Source organism: Scleropages formosus, chromosome 17 (assembly GCF_900964775.1).
Source record: "Scleropages formosus chromosome 17, fSclFor1.1, whole genome shotgun sequence".
NCBI lineage: Eukaryota > Metazoa > Chordata > Actinopteri > Osteoglossiformes > Osteoglossidae > Scleropages > Scleropages formosus.
Window position 1 is genome coordinate 4,054,088 of NC_041822.1, and position 24,378 is coordinate 4,078,465.

The window sequence follows — 24,378 nt, forward strand, 5'->3', positions numbered from 1 at the left end:
ACGGGTGGAAGGATTTTTTTTTCCCCCCACAACATATTAAACACGTTTAATCCCTCAGTAGATCAAATTGCTAGAAGGCGCGCGGTGCTCCGCAGGTTCATTAGGGATTCACAACGTGAAGACCCAGGAAAAAGACACTCGGATTTTGACCTTTTGAGAAAAATGTGCCCGGAACATTAGCGCGGTATCACAGAATACAGTGCTTTCATGCCATCAAGAAAACTCTGTGTGTCCCTGGAGGAAGCTGTGCTGGAAGTCTGATTATCTCTCTGGTCTGCCCACACTGCATAGCCTTGCATCTTAAAAAGGGTAATTCGCTAGCGGCTGCACGAGCGACCGGCGGGTCGGTTAGCTCTGCACACCAAAACCTGGTTAACAAACCCGGTAAATGTGGGCTACACGTTGGTGGATTCCCAGCAATGTCTCCTACCAATTATTGCACATGCACCCGTTTCAGACTCGCGAACGTAACCCGGGATGGGACTGCGCTCTTCACGTACCATCGCTGCGGGCCAAAGCCCACCCGGTTGCCGTCGAGTCCGGTGCACACAAAGCACGGCAATCCAAGGACACGCGGAACAAAGCATCGCGTGAACCCTGCAGGCACCAAAAAGGGAACGACATTCTGCTTTGTATGTGTGCGGAGGAGCCAAAGGTATAAGGAGCGCAGACCATACGGGCTGCCCCGGACCAAGTGCTCTGTGTTGTAAGTGAACGTGGGGATGAGGGAGCTCCTCCACGGAAGGGCTTTCCTATCCAGGGACAGGGGTCCCACTGAGAGGGCAGGACACTGAGACAGGTCTATGGATGAGTCTGTGATCATCGCTGGTCACCTTGCCCTCCTTGGCCATCCAGCGGCAATTGACTGAAGAGGTCTTCATGACCGGTCTGGCTGTCAAAATTACCCAGAGCTACGAGCGACACATCAGCTTCCCCTTTTTTGGTAGAAAAGACTCCCGAGTTACTCTAGTCTGGGCATAATAACGTAGAGCACACCACCGTCACATCCTTGGAGCGCTACTGGTTGTCACTACGTTACCTCCGCTTGTTCGAACGATGATGGCGGTTGGTGTGGAATCTCGCATGAAGGTCTTTCTGAACAATTTCACAAAAAACAGCAGGAAACAAAACCTAATGGGGACTCAATGTTATTAACCATTACTTAGCTAATGCCTTTGCCCAAGACCACTTAAAATGCTAGATTTAAATTCATTAGGCTACCGAGAATAATACACCCAATTACACAGTCGCTTTTACCTTACTCAAGGGTTCAACAGCAGGAGCGGGACTGGAACCCAGACCCCTTTAAATGAAAGGCATTGGCAACCACTACTCTACCCTCTGGCCAGCATGTCTACATTACATTTATTTATTTAGCAGACACTTTTCTCCAAAATGACTTCCAATGAACTCTATGTAGTGTTATCAGCCCACACACCTTATTCACCAGGGTGACTTACACTGCTAGATACACTAATTACACTGGGTCACTCATCCATCCATCAGTGGAACACACACACACACTCTCTCTCTCTGTCACTCACACACTGTGGGTGAACCTGAACAGCACGTCTTTGGAGTGTGGGAGGAAACCAGAGCACCCAGGGGAAACCCATGCAGAGAACATGCAAATTCCACACAGACTGATTAGGGATCAAACCCATGTCCTCTTGCAACCACCCAGGTGCTGTGAGACAGCAGCACTACAGGCTGTGCCACCGTGCTATCCGTATCAGAATAGAAGAGAAGCACTGTGAAAACCCCAGGCACCCTTGCTCTAGGAGCACACGCCGCACCAAAAGTTGACCGAAAGTGGTTCGATTTACACAGAGCGGCTTCCTCTTCTCGTTGCTGCCGAAAAACATAACCACAAGGAATGGGTGATACACTGATAGGGTGTGGGCTCGGGGGGGCTCAGCAAGATGCCCAGAGACACACTCGAGAACACAAACTCAAACCAGAGAGGAGGGCTGGAGATGCGATGCTGCTGTTGACAAGACCCCAGCAGATGTAAAACTGTGTTACAAAGGCTTGCGTTTCCTGTAAGCGCCGGCGCTAAGGGGATAACAGCCGAAGCACCCTCTGTGCTTGGCAGGATCCTGCGCATCGCACACGTGCTCGGCCGGGATGTCAAATGCGCTTAAAACAAAGTTGATAAAAGCGCGGTGAAGTCTGGCTGCTTCTATGCAGCAGACAGGAAGTTAAGGGCAGGACAGATCGCCCACGTGATCCTCCGGTGAACCCGATGATATTGAGCGCGTCGGTGCCCTCTGGAAAGAAAGGAAGAAAGAAAGGAAGGAACACAGCATGGTGGCACAATGAGTAGCGTTGCTGTCTCACAGCGCCTGCGTGGTGCGAGAGGACGTGGGTTTGATCCCTGCTTAGTCTATGTGGAGTTTGCATGTTCTCCCCGTGTCTGTGTGGGTTTCCTCAGGGTGCTCTGGTTTCCTCCCACACTCCAAAGACATGCTGTTCACCCACAGTGTGTGAGTGAGTGAGAGAGAAAGTGTGTTCCACTGATGTATGCATGAGTGACCCAGTGTAAGTAGTGTATCTAGCAGTGTAAGTCTTTGGGTGCTCTGGTTTCCTCCCACAGTCCAAAGACATGCTGTTCAGGTTCCCCCATAGTGTATTAGTGACAGAGAGAGTATGTTCCACTGATATGGATGAGTGACCCAGTGTAAGTAGTGTATCTAGCAGTGTAAGTCTTCGGGTGCTCTGGTTTCCTCCCACACTCCAAAGACAAGCTGTTCAGGTTCCCCCATAGTGTATGAGTGACAGAGAGAGTATGCTCCACTGATGTATGGATGAGTGACCCAGTGTAGGTAGTGTATCTAGCAGTGTAAGTCACCTTGATGAATAAGGTGTGTGGGCTGATAACACTACATAGATTCACTGGAAGTCACTTTGGAGAAAAGTGTCTGATAAATAAATGTAAAAGAAAAATGTCAAGGTTTTGCAGAGGTCTAACTGCAGCCACATGTAAAGTGTACACCAGATCCTGGTGCTGGTGGCCACACGTTAAGTCTCGATAAAGCTTAGTTACATATCTCAGGTACAGCTACAGTATACAGCCCTACACGAAAAGTCGCCTGTCAATGGTCTGCTGCGACAAACGAGAAACGGTTCCCAAGAGGCTCCGAAATAAAGGCCTTTTCAGCGCGGCGAAAGGCAGACTCTTTCCCCATTTTTATACGCTTCCCATAAACGTCGCCAAAACACATGCCACACAGATACAACAACGCTGTTCTCGCCATCCTCTGCATCTGTAAGCCTCATAGGAGTTTATCGTGCGTCTAAGGGGAGCTCTTCGCCACGTAACCAGTGCGTGGCGTCTAAACAAAAACAAAAGAAAAGGAATCAAAAAATTTGTATGAGCCTTCACATTCGATTTGTCTTAAATAATAAGATGCCTTTGGTCCTGCAAAGAATAGTTTTTCATTCACTGGGAAGCGTGTCTGGTATCAGTCCGATTACATAACAACGGAAGGCGAAATGAGACAAAGGCGCCGCTACTCCGCTGAATTTTACTTTAGCACTGACTGACTACCGTGGTAATTTGCCTATCCTTTCCCTTCCTCGTCATAGAACCGCATTCCTGTTGGGTTAATCAAAAGTACAAAGTTATAAAATGAGAACTGCTCCTTCATCAGCTCCTGGTTCAACACGAAATTGGGCGCTGCCTGGCCTTTCTGAAGAGACTCGCTTCTTCAACTGAGCATCAACCGTTGTGTGTCAGTCCCACCCAGCGGGGAACGGAAACCCCTTCAAACTAATCTTATTCCAAGAAATCTTTGTTTAAGTGGTAAATGGACCGCAGTCTGCAGAGCTGCTTATTGCCTTGTACAGTTCTGAAGGAAATAAATGCTGGGAATATGTACATATCTACAAGAGCTGATCATCCGCTACACCCCAACCAGACTTCTACGCTCTTCCACATCTGCCCGCTTGGTGGTCCCACGCATAAATGGTCCAAAAGCAAAAGCGCAAAGGTTCTCGGTTCTGGCTCCGTTGTGGTGAAACAACCTCCCCCTCTCACTCAGAACTGCTGAATCTCTGTCCAAATTTAAAAAGGGTCTTAAAACTCACCTCTTCCAGACTCACTTTGCCCTTGATCTCTTAAGTGTAAGGTGTAAATGTTCATGTACTATAAGTTTGAGATCATATCTGTTAAACAACGGATAAACCTTCACGCAGCTACTCCTGTAATGTAATGTAAAATTATATATATATGTATATATATTTATTTATTAGGAATGTTATTTGGAGTGTTAAACATGCTAAAGGAATGTTACAAATATTTATTTACTAGGAATATTTATATATTAGGAAAAAGACTTGGAATTGTCGCTGCTCGGATAAAGTTTTATGCAGCTACTTGTGTAATGAAAATTTGTTCATATAGTGGAAAGAAACCAACTAACTGTATTTAAGGATCACGCATCTGCATCTAAGTGCCTCTTCCGTTAATGTAATGAACACATTGTATTTTCTATGAGATGTACGTCCCTTTGGAGAAAATCGTCTGCTAAATGAATACATGTAAATGTGATGTAAATGTACAAAATTTTGAAAACATATGAAGTGTCCTTGTGACCTTGAAAAAGCATCAGAAAAAAAAAATTTGTTCTAGAGTATATTATCTAGAGGATTTCAGAGGTCTTCGTTGCTTTGAAACAACACAAAATACCCATCAAGCACTGTTTTGCATTATATAAGGAGTTTTTATCTAGACCCTGAATTTCCATTAGAGTCAGCTGGGCATTATTATCGTAGGGAATTTGCATGTGACCTGGCTTGTTACTTCCCAATTTAAGAGTGTCGCACTACAGTTGCATTGTGAGAACCGTCTCTCAAAGCTCCACGTACTTTGAAAGAAGTGACTCGGAAATATCTTGTTCTTGCTCTTTCTTTATGCACATTTGTTTGTGCCTTATTAATAACAATTCATTCTGCCTTTCTATGATGTCTGCTGTTTGAGCTCAAACTACTGTTTGACCTCTGGTATTCTGTTCAGAAGAGCCATGCAATCGAAAATCATTAATATACAAATTATTATTAAATCAAAATTACGCAATCAAAAATTATTTAGAAAACCACCAGAATTATCTTTGTTGACCAGAAATAATCCTATTAATAATGGCGAGAGATTTAAATCAATTGGGAACATTTATGTTCAGTTCAGCCTCTGATATTTACTTTATTTCTCCTTTCAGTGAAACATGAACGCTGATTTAATATTTCTTCTGCGGATCAGAAATGAACGCAAACACACGCAGGTTGTTAAAAACAAAGCAAAGAGAGACACGGCTTTCTGAGCAGAAAACCGAACTGAGCAATTTAGTCGAAATCAATAAATGGAAAAAAAAAAAAAAAAGAAAGCCCCAAATTCATTATGGTTGAGTCACAGAATAACATAATAACAACTCATCCTCCAACACTAAATGAAACCTCAGTGTGACCACAGGTGCAGGAGATGCAAATAACTGCAGTCACACACTGCAGTTACAATAAAAATAGGAACGGGAATAATACCAACATGGTAGTATTCCATACATTTATTGATTTTAAAACAGTCCAAAAAGCACCACCCGAAAATCCCTGCGAAAAGGACTGCGTCAGTATTTCTTTTGTTTTTGTTCCATGTTCACAAGCTCAGCAGGAAGGACAAAAGGGCCACGTGCGGCGGGGAAATTACCAGTTAAAGGATGAATCCCAGTAGTGAAAGTACCACGTGACCAAGGCAACACATCCTCCTCCTCCCATGCATGCAACGCATTCTCTTCTGAACCGAGATGAAACCATGATTTCTCGTACCTTCCCGTGTGTACGGCTTGGTGCGCGCGTGTGTGTGTGTGTGTGTGTGTGTGGGTGCTTGGTGGGTGACTGTTGCATTTTCCTTTTACTTTAAAATGTAGCCCTGTTTATGGACATGCTTAAACAATCCGACAGTGCTTGTGTGTGTGTGCGTGTGTACCTCTATGTCTACGAGAGCGATCACACTTGTGAGACTCCACCCAAGCGCACATCCATGCGCACGCCCAAGGATGGGGGTCAATATGAGTGTTGGGTGACCCATTGTCCCCTTGAGCGAGGGGGCACACGGCGCGAGCGGGTGCCTGCGGCGACCATACCTGGAAGAATCCCGGGGGGACGGGCCCCACTGGCATGCCGTCTCCTGGGGGAATGTTCCCGAGGACGGGGCTGGGAGCCGCGGCCGCGCTCTAGGGAGGACACACAAACACACACGGGCTCAGCGTGTAGCTCCCCGTCACGCGAGTCCTCTGAGCTGGAAAAACGAGCGCAGATGCAAAACTCCGGAGAGACGGGGAGGGGGAGAGAAACAACAAGTCCACTTTGAAAACAAATCACGTGAAGCATTAACAGATATGTATCCCAGGCTTCTCTGCTGAAGGACACTCGGTCGGCACTGAATTAGTCATGTAATCCCCTTCGCTTCGGTTAACGACGGGCGTCGGATCAAACTTTGTGGGAGGCACCTACCAGGAACAGATCGCCCTTTGGTCTTCGAGCAAGAGAACGCACTCTCAGCTCAAGTGCAAGCTGCTTGCTTAATTTTCACGCTAAAGAGACACCCTTCCGAACGGCTCTGAACTGTGTACGACGTTGCCGGTCAACGCCAACATTTCTGTCGAACAAACTCAGCTCCTTCTTTGAATATTCGCATCATCCAAATTAATCTGGGCTCGATATCAGAGAAGACGACGACTCGAAAGATTTCAGATGTGTAAATCAACCAGGTGCCCGTTATTAAACGGTCTGTGTTACAAGTGTGTGGTGTTTCTCTGGCATTGAAACGTTTATTTAGCGTCAACATCTCCTACCAAGTACATTTATTTATTTAGCAGACACTTTTCTCCAAAGCAACTTCCAATGAACTCTATGTGGTGTTATCATCCCACACACCTTATTCACCATGGTGATTTACACTGGAAGATACACTACTTACACTGGGTCACTCATCCATACATCAGTGGAACACACTCTCTCTCCATCACTCGCACACTATGGGTGAACCTCAACAGCATGTCTTTGGACTATGGGAGGAAACCAGAGCACCTAGAAGAAACCCATGCAGAGAACATGCAAACTCCGCACAGACTGAGCAGGGATCAAACCCACATCCTCTCGCACCGCCCACATGCTGTGAGACAGCAGCGCTACTCACAGTGCCACCGTGCCACCCATCTTTTCACTGAATATGATACTGGTAGTATGCCTTGGCATTGGCAGACATGGATACATGCTGATGAATGCATGAATACATGAATAAGGGATACTCCTGCCTCCACCTTCACTTGTATCTGCTCCATCCTTAGAGCTGGGTTTGACAGCAGACCCTCTCACTTGTCCTTTCCGCTGCATCCTCATGCCGGCTCGCTCCTCGCGCTGCCTTCCATCCCGTCGGCCCTGCTCTCCTCATTAACCCTGCTCTTAGCCTTAGTGCTGTCAGCAGCCTCCCCGTCTGATGTAACCCCACTGAGACAGTCTGCTTGTCTCTTCCTGAGATCAGTCTGGAGAAAGCTGGAGAAGGAGATAAGGTCTAAAGCTGCCACCAATAGGATCATGCCAACACTCTGTTTGATAAGCAGCTCTACCGCGGCTCCAGCGCATCTCCTTCCCGGTTATGAAATTTGCAGAGCTGCAGTATAACGGCTGTAAGGAGATCCCTGGATGTGGGGTGTCTTCAGAACAAATAAATTTCAATCAACATGCAGAGAAAACTTGAGACGACTTCTGGGCAAACCTGGGCAACAATCTCACACACTCACACATGGTTCTGGGTAGAGAAGAGAACATTTCCAAGGGTTAAAGTGTTACTATGGCAACAATATCGATGATGTTAGAATGCTCCCGCATCACAGACGTTACAAATACTGTACACAGGTCAGTGAAACCGCATGCGTTACAAGGACGCAACTTGTCTCCCGAGTTGTTTTTCCACGATAGTCGTCCTTTAAATTTAAAAACTGCACAATCTTGAAAGACAGAGCAATCTACAAAACATAAAGAAAAAACATGTTTACATGATCTTTTCAGCAGTATAGCAGTGACCCTCAACTGGATATAAGTAGAAATGGATGGATGGGGTACCTATATACAGACGCACAAATACGTTGGTGATGTAAATATTTCTATCTTGCATTTTCCTAACATTCATCATCCTTTGCTAATATTTTAAATGATATTTTATTCTAGCGACAGGCAGCTGGGCAAATATAGGAAGCTATCTGCCCCATTGTGTAACCGATTTCTCTGAGAGCCCTCCAGCCTGCCCAGCTTAGACAATGGGCACCGGCCGTCGCTGCAAGAGCTAAATATAGTCCCTGCTGTGGTGAGGGACAGGATGGGCACCCCTAGTAATGACAGGGGAGAGGGGCACGGGCCGGATGGTGAGCGCGAGTGTGATTAAATGCGCGGCGGCCACCGCCTTTCCCGTGTGACCGCATTCCCAGCCGCTGTTTCAGCTCATGCCTCACTGTCCTCTCCGAACTGGAGACAAAACACGGTAATTATAAAGGAAGGAGAGGAAATGCATCCTGGGCATCTTTCACATCATTTTCGAGCACAAGCTCTCTGTCGGGGGCATTCCGTACTGAAAAGAGAGAGAACGGCCCTGTGAAGCCCACAGCTGGAGAACAACAAGGACCAGGTAGCAAATCAAAGCATTTTCACACAGGCGACATGGTACTTGTGGTGTATGTTGCCTGGCAAAGAATGAAGGTGCATAAGATGAGCTTTGCCTCCAGCTTCAGCTGAGTGACCTCTGACATAATACATTCAAAGATTTCGGGCTTCATTCAGTTTCCCCCCAAAAACACCTACTAAACACTAGTGTTGGACCTGAATGGCACTTGGGCCAGTCACCACCCCCCACCAACCTCCTAGAGAACACACTCTAGCAGGATCAGTGTGCTGAACTCTGAGAGAGAGGCTTCTTCGCAGTCACCGAGACACAAAGGCTACTTCAGAACTGACACCGTTTCCCCCAACTGGCCATAGCGTTTGGGTTACGAAGGCAATTTTGGCTCCCTGGCATCAAAGCCAAGAAGACCATAAACGAGTAGCCTGGCGAGCATCACTCCCTTTTCATCAGCGCAATTGCTTCACCACTTCCCTTCATTTCCTACATGCAAACTGTGTGTGGGTTGTTCCCCCGTCTGTCATCCTCTCAACGGGCAACAACAGCTTGCAACAGGATGGTAAAGCCAAGCCGAAGTAAAACAATAGCACAGTTGGAAAGAACTGGGATTTTTGCACAGCCACAAAATGTACAATGGTAGATTGCTAATCCTTTCTCCAGCTATTTTGGCCTCCTCCAAATCTTCGTGTGAATGATGTACTTATGATCAGTGGACGGCAGCATTTGTGTGTTCCACACACTGTAAAAAGAGAAAAACACGCACTGTATCTTGAAAAGAAAAAAAAGAAAAAAAAAAAAAACCAGAACAATCAAATTTGCACAACATCAGCTTGACTCTTCACCAGTGCTGTGGAGTCAGACTTGGAGTTGTGGAGTCGGAAGCAATTATTAAAAATGTACCAACTCCGACTAAATGCACTGTATGTGCCGGTGTGTAAGTCGATCCCCAAAAATTAGAGGTGCAATATAGGTTTAGGGCTATATTCACCGGATAAGACGACCCCCAAAATAACATGCAACTTTTGGGCAGTGCTGTGGAGTCCGAGTTGTGGAGTCGGAAGCAATTACTGGGTTACTGGAGCCGTAGTCGAAAGTTTTGCGTACCGACTCCAGAGCCCTCCTCGTCACTTGGCCATAAATCGATCACGTCGAAATGTTATAGGACAACGAATGAACGTAACAGCTAGAACTTTGGGTAAAGGCTTTTAACAAATGTCTTGACCTCTGTGCGGTTTCACAGTCTCTTTTTGTGAATAAAAGCTATTTTTCCCATCAGGATTTATGACAAATCAGAGACGACAGCTCTTTATGCTTACGTAAAAGTCCAGCTTCCTACTGTGACACCATGCGTTAAACGCAGTGTGCGGGAGCAACCTGCTTGTTAACGCACATGGATGATGCCAGGGGCCGGAACAAGCACAAAGTCACGCTCTTTCCGTTCTGCCACAAAGCTATGCTGTCAATAATTCACCGGCCACATGACATTGGCTTTATCACTGCAAGAAACTTCGTGCATGGTCTCCAAGTGCGTGTTGCTTGTTTATACATGCGCACGATACATTTTGGAGTGGAACTTCAATTGCTGTTGTGCGCACAAAACATTGCCAACTCCAAAGCCATTCAATACAGCCAAAAAGCACTTATTGGAAAATAATAATAACTGCAATGCAGAATAAACACCTGTGTAGTGTTATTCCATCTTGAAAATAATTAAAAGATACAAGAAAAATAGCTGAAATATGGGGTGGGCAGCATGAGCTCCACCCTGTTGACCTCTTTTCAAATGAAAACGCACACCTCCTTTCTTAAGCGTCATTCAGAGACCTTTGACGGACTACGATTAATTAACTGTAGGTGTGGTTTTCCCATTAATTTCCTCCAGAATGACTCCTTCAGCTCCTGACCGCCTGCATTTGCCTCTTTATGGCCATTTGTTTCTTGTCACAGTGCCCCACCCAAACTTTCTGGTATACTAATGCCAAGTAATCAAAAATAAGAATAAATAATAACAACAAAAGTACCAAGAACTCATTATTTATAAGCCCAACCAAGAGAATGTAACAGCGGAAAAAAAGACAACATCCATAACTCACAAACTGTTGTATTTCTGCTTAGTAAGTAATTCAATATTTCTGTATCTTTCTAAATGGCAAATTGCATAAATCTGGTTCGCAATTGATTTATCATCTGCTGTAGTGTTTCGGTCGTTTTTCCTCTATTGAGGATTTGTGGAAGTTTCCAGATTTCAGCAGAAAATGCGGGTGTGTTTCATGCTGCTGACATCTGCGATGTGCCGCTGCTGTCATTGTCTTTGAGCAGACTGTTGATTTGTTTATTTAGGTACATGTGCACACTTGGCACACGCTCACTTCACTGCCTTTGCAACACGGCTACACATGACGCTCATTCGCACTGCCACTCCAGAGTAAAGTGGCCCTGGGAGACACAAGCTGGAAGAATTATACATTCTCATTAGAAAAAAAACACACTTTTAGTGAAACGTGGGCAGAATTCCAAGTTGTGCTCTGTCTAGACTGCAGGACAAAAACCACCCCAGGCTGGCCAGCACAAAACTGCACACACTCAGGTTTCCTCTCAGAAAATATGGTAACTGCTCTTCTCCACTTCTCTTTTACAAAACCCACATTTACCATATAAATATGCAGAATTCTTTACCATAAGTAGCATATGTGTTAATACACACTGCTTTTAGCAAACCAAATGCTGCCTCTCAGGATGCCAACCTTAGCACTGCTGTCTCACAGCATCTGGGTGGTGCGAGAGGACGTAGGTTCGATCCCTGCTCAATCTGTGTGGAGTTTGTATGTTCTCTCTGTGTCTCCGTGGGTTTCCTCTGTATGCTCTGGTTTCCACCCACAGTCTAAAGACATGCTGTTTATGTTCACCCACAGTGTGTGACACAGGCAGTCCCAAAGATGACTTCCTTTCATTTTGCCCAGGGTGACTTACAACACTGGGCTTGTATACTAAGCTACTCACAATTACCTACCCATTTATTTCTTGCTTTTTAAAATTTTTTTTAAACTGTGCAACAATTCACACTGTAACAACACAAAGCAAGTAAGGCTGTTACAGCAGGAGTGAAATTCAAACATAGGTCCTTTCACTATCCACTGCGCTACCGGATGACCCACACACACACACACACACACACACACACACACACACACACACACACACACACACACACACACACACACACACACAGATTTTCAGAACCGCTTGTCCCATACGGGGTCGCGGGGAACCGGAGCCTACCCGGAGAGCAGGACCCGGTCCAACCCACTGCGCCACTGCGCCCCCCCGGATGACCCAATAAAAAGATATTACAATTATTATAGAAAAATAAAAAATATATATTTTCTTAATAGGGGGCGCGGTGGCGCAGTGGGTTGGACCGGGTCCTGCTCTCCGGTGGGTCTGGGGTTCGAGTCCCGCTTGGGGTGCCTTGCGACGGACTGGCGTCCCGTCCTGGGTGCGTCCCCTCCCCCTCCGGCCTTCCGCCCTGTGTTGCCGGGTAGGCTCCGGTTCCCCGTGACCCCGTATGGGACAAGCGGTTCAGAAAATGTATGTGTGTGTGTGTGTTTTCTTAATATTTCAAAAACACTTCAAATAGTTCATATGAATACAAAGGTAATGTGCATAATTTATCCAGAAAACAGGTATTTAGGAGTCACAGTTTCAAAACATGGTTGGTAACGTAGTGGTTAGAGCTGCTCCCTTTGGTCCCAAAAGTCACAAGTTTAATCCCCAACTCTGGCTGAAGTACCCTTGAGCAAGGTACTTACCCTAAATTGTTCCTGTAACCTTAACCAGCTGTATAAATGGGTAAATAATTGTAAGTACCTTAACACTGTAAGTTGCTTTAGAGAGAAGTGTCTGCTAAACGAATAAATGTAGACAAAAGAAGTCACGTGCAACCAAAATGAAAGAAAGTCAGAAAAAAGAGCTCTCTTCACAAGTATTGTTTGTGTGAAACAAAATGAAAACTTTCTTTTGGTTAGGGAGGCGGCTCTATCAATAGCCATTAGCGCTGCGCGCTCTTCTGTGGGCTGCGACGAACTTTGCTTTTCTCTCGTTTCAAGGCCATGCCTGCAGCAGGAAATTCAAATGACACTGCTCAGGAAGGAACTTAATAACCGCTCCCCACCCCATGTCCTCCACACATGCCCACCCACCGCCCTCACCCCCATCCTTCGAATACCATTAAACTACTTCCTGAACAAGATGGGAGTGGGACCGTTCGGAGAAAACAAAGAAAACACGGCCGAGAGCAGGCAAGCGCTCTCAGAAGCGGACGAGGGTTTGGGAGCAGCTGGAACGATACGAAGAGCAATGTTTCTTTCATCATTATGAATAAAAACGGGCCTGTTGCTAAGCTCTGGACGGCACGAAAAGGGACTTGGGGGCGCGTAGCAGGCCGCGACCACCGGCACGAGAGCTCTGACACTCGACATGCACGAAGAGTGACCGGTGTGAAGCATGACAGGTCCTCAGTGACCTCTACTTGAATAGTTCTCACTGGAGAGCACGGGAATGAAGAAAAGCGCTGACAGCGACGCACTGTGTAAAGCGCAGTGTGTGGGGGCGGGTGTGATCCTGTGCGTGTAGCTATCAGGAAAAGGGAGGAACTGTGTACTCTGTGGGGTCAGCCTCTTGCCTCCGGACCTAGCGCCGCCAAGCCCACACTGCTGTCTCGTGACGTGGCTACGGGCCTCTCTGGCCGCAGAGAGGGGTGCCCTTCTGTCCTCCACGGGGGGCTAATAGACGGCCAGCTGGGTCACACGCTGGGAGACAAATTCGCTGGACAGACAATAATGATGAGAATTTTCCAGCTGAAGGCTCCTGCTTTCTTGGCCGTGCCCCACGCAGACAAAACTTTGGAGCCAACTTGTGTTCTTGGCAGACACCAATTCATACGCTCTGCTTGGAAACCCCACAGGATCTAAAGCAATCCTCCCCCGGTGTTTAGAACCACACAAAACAGGCTGCTCTTCAAATGCATCTTCAGGTACTGAAGTAAGCCTATGACCGCTGGCCACTGTGTGATGCAGTGTAGCGGGTTTGAAGTAGGATTTGTGATCAAATGGCTGCCAGTTCCAATACCTGGAGAAAAACGGCGGAGCCTCTGAAAGGCGTACTTCACTTGAACCGCTTCAGCAAACAGCGACACAAACATGTAATCTCTGTCATTTGATTTGCATGGAATTGCCTGCAAAGCAAATAATGTAATAAACGAACAATCTGGGCTGTGTTTGCGTCGCACTTCTGAGACCGTAAAATCTAATAATAAATAAGAATGCTTTTCTTTTGCCCAGACGCCGCAAGCGGCGCAGAAAGAGAAAAAGTTGCTTGTAATGTTCATGCGTTCTGAACCGCAGTGTGTGGAGGTCATCACTGAAATAACGATCTCAGACCATGAGACTTTCCCCACGTGGAAGGTCAAGCAAGACAACTTCACTTGAGAGTTAGAAACTGCAGCTAACGGTTGCTATGCTAATAGTAATACCTCCAATCTAACTAGAGCTCTGTAAGTCAACATAGCTCCCTGACCTTAAACCTAACTGCTAGAGCTAATAACAACAATAATAATAACAATGACAATAATAATAATAATCAAAACAGTCAAAGTGAACGGTATCTTAAGTCTGTGAGAGGCTGCTGTGTCTGCGTGCTGCCATTTTGAATCTACTACATACATGATATTCGTAGTAAACAGCACAGGAAGCCCACATTTACAGTAATATTGCAACGTGTCGACACCTAATTAACGTGGAACAAACATACGAAACAGAAAAGGAAGAATTCTTGGGCCAGAGACGGAGGACATCAGCGGAACATTTGTACTTAATCGTGGCGACGCGTAACATTGCCCGTGGCTATTTGTGTCAGAAACAAATCCACCCAGTTTTTAATTTCAAGAAACAAGACAAGGTCTGCTCTGTAGCTGCGGCTGTATTCCCGCTGCATTACGACAACCGGCACAACACTGACGACCGAGTTTATTTTTGCTTCCTGAAAAGTGCCGTTTCGAACCCGTCCTCCTCCCCCCTTCTCTCGTTTTTCAAACTTTCGCTGATGGCCGAATGGCAGCAGTGGACGGCAAACTGCCATTCCACTTCACATCTGCTGGTAAACCAAAATAACATCCGTCTACACTGAAGTTAACGGCGGTTAACAGTGTCCTACGTCTCCAGGTCATTAAGACAAAACTCACATTAGAGTCCCTTTCTATGAAGATAAATAAACGAAAACTTATTTCAGCATAACCAGAATGTTTCAAAGCACTGGCTCCTGTAAGAGAGTGATGCCATAAGAGACGGCAGTGTAAAAACCGAGTGATCACAAGTATGTTATCTGAGTTCGAATGTCCCTCAAGCACTAAAAGCCTGCTGAACAAAATGAGAATGGTGCCGTTTATGCACAAATGGGCAGTTATTATAAAAAAAGTAAATCCACTAATGCCAGTTGGTTATATGTTCCCTCCCTGCTGGATCGATCAGCTTTGCACTAATGGCCCTTTGCCGCTACTTTTTTTTACTTATAATGCAGAGCACCCACGGCACGCAAGAACCCTGCCTGGATCACAATACACGCTTTCTAGCACAATTTAAATGCTTAGGTGCCGGAGCTTAACCGTCACTTCACCTACACAGTGCTGAGGGGGGGAAACAGGAAAGAAACTTGTTGCTGTGGTAACACATCAAGCGCACTGCAATGTCCAGCAAGGGCCGCTGGCACTACAGCACAGCTCAGTTCAGCTTTCACTCACATTTTTTCCCCTCAACTTTCTGCATCCTCACCTCTGAAATCCATACCAGGCCAAAGTATCACTGCATTTCATGTAGTGCATTACTCTGGAATTAATTTCCCTTTGTCCACCTAGCTGTTCTACACAAATGGATTCCCTTATATTACAAGTGCTGAATTACTGCTGTTAAGCAAGGAATCCAATGGGCTGGTTTTGAACCGGGACATTAGCTTCTTAGCATCTATCAAAGACGCTACGAATAGCTGTAAATTGATGTAAAAGTGTTTTTATACATCTAGAATACCCAGGAGGGGTGGATAACCACAGGCACTTGGACCCCCAGAGGTTTTTTTTCCCCTTGCCTTTCGGTTTGGAGTTTTTTTTGTTTGTTTCCTCTGTGTCCAGTTCGCTTACAGCTTTAATAATTACGTAATTATTGTAGTAATTTAATGTATAACCAACCTTTTATTTGTATTATGCCTCTGATCCTTTGTTTAACGCCCTGTCACTGCGTGAGAAGAGCGCTCTATAAAAATAAGTTAAATCGAAAGTTTGAATTTAATGTAGAACATATTGTATCTCCACCATTGAGTGCTGCTTGTAGTGTCAGTGGATAGTACTAGTGTTTTATCAGAAGAGTTGAAGGGTACCAAGTGCTAAGATGATGTCCAACCATCATATTAGTACACATATTACATATACTGTACATGTATATCTCTCTGTGTTTTTGCGCATGTGTACACAAATGAATCAGCAAGCCTTTGCATATCTGATCTTCATTCTGCAAACGTGCAGCTTTCGTTGCGAAAAACATTTGCCATATGAAGCTGCTAAAATAGAAATGCTGTCAGAACATTGTTTCGAGAGATTTTCCGACAAAGAATGAATGTGGAAATGCTGTAAATACTGTAGTGGGTTGTTCATTTGGTAATCAGCAAGCAGTTGTCCATTGATTCTTCTCTCAATATTGTTTCCAGCTTTTTAAACATTGTTATGTGCCCAATGGAGAGCCAATTATGGCGAGACAATTAGAGAGAGAAGAGAGAGGGAGAGAAAGAAGAGAGCATATAAACCGGGGCCACGCAGAAACTCTGACAGATGCTGTAACTTCACTGAGCTCCAGCTTCTCTAGTCCAGGTAATTCACACACACACACACACATTTTCAGAACCGCTTGTCCCATACGGGGTCACGGGGAACCGGAGCCAACCCGGCAACACAGGGCGTAAGGCCGGAGGGGGAGGGGACACACCAAGGACGGGACGCCAGTCCGTCACAAGGCACCCCAAGCGGGACTCGAACCCCAGACCCACCGGAGAGAAGGACTGTGGTCCAACCCACTGCGCCACCGCACCCCCCCAGGTAATTCACCAAAAATTAAATTAATCAGTAATGCTGAGCAAGTGAAGGAAGGACTATAAGGTATTTCATGGAAACTCTGAACAATTAAACTGCTTTACTTCCACAATGAGACCTGGAAAAAAAAAAACGATATTCATATAAGACTTAACATAAGCCGAGATACATTTTTAGCCCTACTCTGCATTCCCTGCTTATTAGTGATACTCCCGATAGCAGAATAACAAAACAAGCAACAAAATCCCAAAATTGTATTTTCAGACTGTCAAAACAAATGAAAAAAGAGGGAGACTGTCAGTGCATACTAAAACAGAATAAAAACCGCAGGGCTGAAACATAGTACTGCATGTCGCAGCTGAAGGGTGAGAAAGCAATGTGAGAAAGCCGAAGAGAAAAACATGGGTGTGGTTAATCACAGAGTGGCACACTGTCAAAATAACTCTGTTTGCCCACAGACCTACTGCTGACTGCTACCCACAGGTCCCCAGGGGAGTGGGCTGTGGACCGAAACACCAATCACATCACACACGGGCATGGATGCAAAAACAACTCATATACCCACAATGCAATCGAGATGTAGACGCCTCCATGGAAACTATTCCAGTCACATCAAGGCTTTTCAGTAATATCGAGCAATAACATTATTCTTTTTGCAGCTGTTATTATATAAGAAAATTCCTGATTTCTACTCTCAGACAAATGCAAATAAGACAGAAATGAGCCATCAGTGGCCTAGCGGCGTCTACTTCTGCCTTGCGGTTTTAAGGTGTCTGGTTTGAAACTACTGCTGCTCTTGACCTAGGCACTTACACAAAACTGAAAACGCAACAACGCTCCGTAGGCATGAATCACAGATCATAACCATAACCTTATTGCCTTGTACAAAAAAGTGTCAGTTAAATAATAAAGAAATATGTGGCTTTCGGTGGGCGGCTGGTGGCATCGCGGTTAGCGCAGTTGCCTTTGGCTCTGAAGGTTGCTGCTTCGATTCCTGCCTCCAGCTGTAGTGCCCTTGAGCAAGGTGCTTGCCCTGTAATTGCTCCAGTACCTTTGCCCAGCTGTGTGACGGGGTAAATAGTTGTGGCCCTACAATGAATTGGTGTCTCATCCAGGGTGTGGCCTCCCACCCCTTCAGCCTTGTGCCCAATGTCTCTGGGATAAGCTCCAGCTCAATGCAACCCTGCTTGGGATAAGTGGTTATTGAAATTGGTTGGTTGGTTGGTTGGTGGCTTTTGGCATCCAAAGTCTTAATCATGCAGAAGCACCTGTGACGCAGGACCTACGAAGGTGTGAAACTTAACCAGCATTATGTGGAATCTCAACTTCAGAGGCACAGTTAGATCTCTGCACCTTGCACACAGCGGAGAATGGTGGAGACCCAAGGAGTGCCGGGTGTGCAGCCTACAGACCTGCATCCTCCCTGTCAAACACTTCTTGCCACTCATCCCTTCTGAAAAAAGGAAACTGACTCATGACTAAAAGACCGCGGCACTGAACATGAAAAGCTTCAGGGAAATACTGAGCTACATAGATGGGTGAAACATTGAACTGTAAGCTCTATAAGTTTGTTTTGGAAAAACCATTTGCTAAGCAACCGAAAACTGAGGGACCTGTGCTTCGCAGAAGTGTTGCTAAATTTAGGCAATCTACAGTACCCGAGAATGGAGGGGAAGGGGGAGAGCAAGGGAGCTGCTATCTTTGCTTTGATTTGGCATTGATATTATAACTAGGGGCACGCATAATGCAATGCGAATATTTGCATAATAGCTTACAGTGGGATGTGAACGCTTCAGGAGTAACACCTATAACAGCAATACGTTTAGAGGCCTATATCATTACACTGATATCAATATATCACTATTTCAAAAAGCCTATACCATTTAAATTTAGCTAATGTAACTACGTTCATGCAGTTACTCCACAGAGTCCAGTACTGCGTGTTTCTTTCCAATTCATGTTTCATAGTGTAGTTGCATAAAAAAGCACGGCAGCAACTCCAAATCACTGCACCTAGCTACACCTCGCATTGTCATTTCAAGCAATCTGAGAAGGGTCAGTGCCTTGAGGGAGCGCTGAAATCATAACTCTTTATCTGATTGTCGCGGTTGAGGTAGATCAGCACGCTCATTTGCAATGAAGCTAGGCTAAGCAGGAAAGTGCCCCAATACAGTGCTGCTGGTAAAAACCCTGTGGTGCGGCATGGGGGCATGATGAGTAGCGCTGCTGTCTCACAGTGCCTGGGTGGTGCAAGAGGATGTGGGTTTGATCCCTGCTCTGTCTATCTGGAGTTCACATGTTCTCCCTGTGGCTGCATGGGTTTTCTCTGGGTGCTCTGGTTTCCTCCCACACTCCAAAGACATGCTGTTCAGGATTCTCATAGTGTGAGTGACAGAGAGTGTGTGTTCTACTGATGTATGGATGAGTGACGCAGTGTAAGCAGTGTATCTAGCAGTGTAAGTCACCTTGGTGAATAAGGTGTATGGGCTGGTAACACTGCATAGAGTTCAGGGGAAGTTGCTTTGGAGAAAAGCGTCTGCTAAATGAATGTAAAACAACGATTTGCAACACAGGAGACACGGGTGTGAATCTGGCATGAGACTGCAATGCTTCAAACCATGGGACTGAATTAGGAGGATGCTGAGAGAACACAGGCACTCCCAGACAGCATTATCTTCATAAGGAGGAAGAGGTCCAGCAAGTGGCCTGTGAAGATGGAGCTCTTCATCTCTTTCTACCCTCTTGTTTGCCTTATACCTGCAACAATAATGTGAGGAGGCAGAGATGAGGAAGTCTCTGTCTATCATAGAGACACCACTCCTGTGACAAAGACACACATACGCTCACTTTCTTTTACAGTAGTACTGACAGATACACGCACACATATTTAACACCCAGAAACACACAGCTGCAGAGAGCCCCGCAGACACAGCCCAAGTCAGAAAGAAACGCTGCCTCCACCTTCACAATTATTAATTAATCGCTCAGCATTAATCATCGTGCAGTCCTGTACTCATATCATCGATAATCCGCGCTATTACAAATAACAAGGGTTCCATCCTTGGATGCTTTTTCTTTCTCTTGCTGTTTCTTTGGTTACTTGCAAGACAAGCTGCTGCGCATCAGTGGACTGATGTTGTGCCACATTACAAGACAACTGATAACTTCTCATACTGATTATTCTACTCTAGTTAATGGTGTAAACATATGACGCTCTCACTGGCGGTGGAACAGGTTGCTGTTAAGATAACTATTTCAGTCATCATAATCATCGCAGCCATCAACTGGAAACTGTAAAATCCTGCACTGATGAGATGCTTTCATTAATTCCATGGAGCAATCGAAAGAGCTGCCATAAATACATTGCAAATGTCCAGGAGATTTCAGCACAAAAATTAGCACAAAAAAAAGATCCCCCCAAAAATGGATTAAATTCTACAGGTTTGGGCAGTTATACATTTCTAGAAGGCAAATATATTTGTGGAATGAACCTTTATCCTGACAGAGTTACTGAATATTTACACGTATTCATTCTCCTGATTCTTTTCTCCAAATGACTTACAATATTAAGGTTACAGTTATTTACCCTTTTATACAGCCAAGTAATTTTACTGAGTATATGGTAAAGAACCTTGCTCAAGGGTACTACAGAGAGAGGTTGGGATCAAACCTGCGACCTCGGGATGCAAAGGCAGTAACTCTAACTACTACGCCACCAGCTGTCCCCAAACATGCATTACTACTGACTTACTCTGAAAGTATCGAGGACTTCCGGAATCACTTTGTTCATGTGAAATATCGGTAATGAAAATTATTATTAATAAAATGGCTCAAATGTTTATTACGCTTTCAGAACAGTGACTTCAGACTTTTGGTCTGCAGTGTATATAGCCATTATAAAAACCAACATGACACACCAATGGCTCTACTTTTGCAACATAAAGCTGTGGTTAGGGTTGCTGCTCTGCAATCCGAAGGTCCCTTGTTTAAATCCCTCCTCCAGCTGTAGTACCCTTGATCAAGGTACTTATTTTTTCACAGATTTTCACAGATTTCACCCACACACTGTAAATAAATCTTAATTAGCCAAGTCTTCCACCAACGTACCAGCCTCCCAACAACATCGAGCTTTGTGGCACATGACCAATAACTTGCAGAAGGGAAAACAGTACTGAAAACTGTTTATTCACAGCAAATGCATGAGAAAGTATAACAAACCGTAGTTTGTATCTCATTAGAAATCTCTCTTAACGGTCAGGAAGCTTCCTTCAAAAAGATTTAATTTCGTGGTTTCAGTGGAGTAAAAAGCCAACTTTTTTTTTCGTTTTTTACTGAGAGCTCCTCTGCTGCCTGAAACCCCATTAAAAATAAATTCTCATGGAGGACAGAAGAGGGGTAAGAAAAAGAAAACGAAAAGGACCACCTGCATCTTCGTGGTCCCATGATGCAGAGTTTTCTCAACGGAGGCTCCTGCATTATAGAGGAGCACGCTGGGCCACAAGCAGCAGGCCTACCTCCGCTGTGGAGGCACACACTCATCCTGCTCATTAATCATTTACCTGCACCTCCGCTTGCTGCACAGCCTTAACCCTTTGCTGAGGATACTGGGAGGGAGTGTGTTGCTGTCGCTGCGGATGCCGCTGGACTTTCCTTGGACCACCTACAGCAGGCCAACCTCCAAAGCCGAGCGTTTTCGTGAGAAAGGCCACATGTAGGATGTGACCCAAGGTTCAAAGACACAAAAAGCCTGAACGGGAGCACTGTGACCCCTCCCCCCTCAATCTCCCACATGTTGTTTGTTTACCACACTCTACTGTAATGAAAAAAGTGTGGCAAAAACACAAGCTTAAGGCAGTGGCTTAACTCTTGAATATCCCTCCTAAAGCCAGCTACAAAGAAATCCCCCTCAAAAATTGTCAATGCGGATCATCCCATCTTGGCCTAATCCACTGGGAAAGGGAAGATCAGGACATGCTGATGGACAACTGGGCAAGAACAGACTGGTCGCTGCTGTGGTCACTTGATTGCTTTTAAGTGCTTTTAACTACTCAGGCTTCTGACTCAAATCTCCGCAGACAGCTGTTTACAGGGATGACAGGAGGGCCAAGGGCTCCGCTTGTAAGATGACACCGCAATGTACATGGAAACCAACAAGAGCTTATGTTCAGCAATGTGACGGAAACACACTGAGGTATGCGCGAGCCTTCTGAGAGGATATTCGCATTGTTTCCTAAGTATATTTGTATATTCATATTTCACGCCAAAAATAAAAATAGCACATCAATATTCTGAAATAATCAAAAATCAGATGCCTACTACTATTATTATTTTCGGTCTTGGAATGAAACAAAATAGCATGTAAATTCAAATAGCTCCTGGAGGGCAAAAACTCAAAAACCTTTGACACGTAAGTAACAGGCATTACAGGGAGGTTTCCAGTGTGCAATGCCATAAAATATTTAAATTTTGCAAAAATGAGCACTTTGCCATGTGTATGTTCCCTCACTGCTGACAGAATCCCAGCCACGCAATGGATGAGACAGACCATCCATTTCAGTTTAATGGAAACTGGAAGTCTGGGCCATACTGACATTTAAAGATTATTTTTTATCAGTAACTTTACCTTAGTGACTTTTCTTTTTTGCCTCTTTGCTAGTACAGGCATGCATTGCTTAACGACGGGGATATATTCTGAGAAATGCGTCGTTAAGCGATTTCGCCGTTGTGCGAACATCATAGAGTGCACTTATACAAACCCTGATGAGCCTTGATGCAGTCAAGAGACGCGGTAAACACGAGATTTATGACGCTGCTGCCGGCGTAACACAGCATACTGTTTTACAGTAAACTTTTCTTATAAATAGAAAGAGTACACTGTAAAATAATGAAAAAAGTACAGTAAATACATAAACTAGTAACAGAGGTGTTTATTATCATTCTGAAGTATTATTTACTGTACATAATTGTATGTGCTATACTTTTATACTACTAGCAGTGCAGTAGGTTTGTTTACAGCAGCACCACCACGAACATGCGAGTAACACGTTGCGCTACTATGGTACGACGGCTATGACGTCACTAGTCGATAAGAATTGCCCAAGATCTCTTCAGATCGTCTATGGTGTAACTGTTCATGCATCGTAACTCCAGAGCATCCTCAGATACAACCTTCATTCAGCCATTACTCTGGTATTGTTCTGCTCATTTGTACATCTTATAATACACACACACACACACACACACACACATTTTCTGAACCGCTTGTCCCATACAGGGTCGCGGGGAGCCGGAGCCTACCCGGCAACTCAGGGCGTAAGACCAGAGGGGGAGGGGACACACCCAGGATGGGACGCCAGTCCGCCGCAAGACACCCCAAGCAGGACTCGAACCCCAGACCCACCAGAGAGCAGGACCCGGTCCAACCCACTGCACCACCGCGCCCCCCTTCAATTAAAAAGATAAATAAAAAAAAATTTCAGTGGGTATCGGGATTTGTCTGTGTCCTATGCACCTACTCGAACGATGAACCTCAGTGTAGCAAGTGGTAGGGAACAAACTAGGTTTGCCTGAGACTTTCATGTCTCCAGCTATGTCTCCTTCTCTCAATGTAATGCATAAATTATACTTTTTCTGAGATGTACGTTGCTTTGGACAAAAGCGTCTGCTAAATGAATAAATAAATGTAAATTTTTCAGATCCATTATAATCCTACGGGACCACTGTTTACATGGTCAGTTGTTAAGCAAAACGTAGTTAAGCGGTGCATGACTGTATATGTAGGCTTTTAGGTTCCTTGGGCTGAAAAAAAAAAGAAAGAAGCAATACATTTCAGAAGGAGGGGAGTCTGATGGGTTCTATGTGTCCATAAACCAAAAACATCAGAAGAACTACATGTGCTATTATGCACTGAAGGGTAGAGTTAGGGTCTATAGTGTGTCTGGCTTACATTGTGTGGCCCTTTGATAAGCACTCATTCCTGATTGGAGTTTCTCCCAGGTCTGTGGAGTCGATACACTGAACCTTCTACTTCGACTCTGACTCCAGTAACCCAATAATTGCTTCCAACTCCGACTCCGACTCAGCAGCGCTGCCCAAAACTTGCACATTATTTTGGGGGTCGACTTATCCGGCGAATATAAGCCTTAACCTTTATCACACCTCTAATTTTTAGGGCCTGACTTATACGCCGGCATATACGGTACATTTAGTCAGAGTGGGAGTTGGTACATTTTTACCGACCGACTCCAGTAACCCAATAATTTCCTCCGACTCCGACTCCGCAGCACTGGTTTCTCCCATGACGTATTCGATGATAAGGGTCTTTTGTTCGGAGCAGTGCCTTCACCACACGCACGCAAACAAATGCTGCTGGCTCAGTGATGTTCTGGACAAATAAAGAGAGGAAAAAACAGTCCCTGAGGCTTATGTACCGAGCTTCTCGACAGCAGACCCAGAGACCAGCATTTGGGGCTGGAGGAGTGAAGAGGCAGAAAAGGCTCTGGAGAAGCAGCAGTTATTTACTTCCCTAATCTTTGCATTTTAAACAGGTCTTTACTGAGAAAACCTAAACATGCAAATGTCTTCC

At 45.2% G+C, this 24,378-nt stretch overlaps 1 protein-coding gene across 6 annotated transcripts in view; it reads right to left on the reverse strand.

Moving 5' to 3' along the window:
- Positions 1 to 24,378, reverse strand: part of ssbp2a (single stranded DNA binding protein 2a) — a 93,346-nt gene that overhangs the window by 21,190 nt on the left and 47,778 nt on the right. For 4 of the 6 annotated variants that reach the window (XM_018760113.2, XM_029259606.1, XM_018760112.2 and 1 more), the window contains exon 5: positions 6,135 to 6,224. The exons of the other annotated variants lie outside the window; for them this stretch is intronic. In XM_018760113.2, the coding sequence (XP_018615629.1) occupies positions 6,135 to 6,224 (90 nt within the window). The remainder of the gene's footprint in view (positions 1 to 6,134; positions 6,225 to 24,378) is intronic. 6 annotated transcript variants of the gene reach the window in all.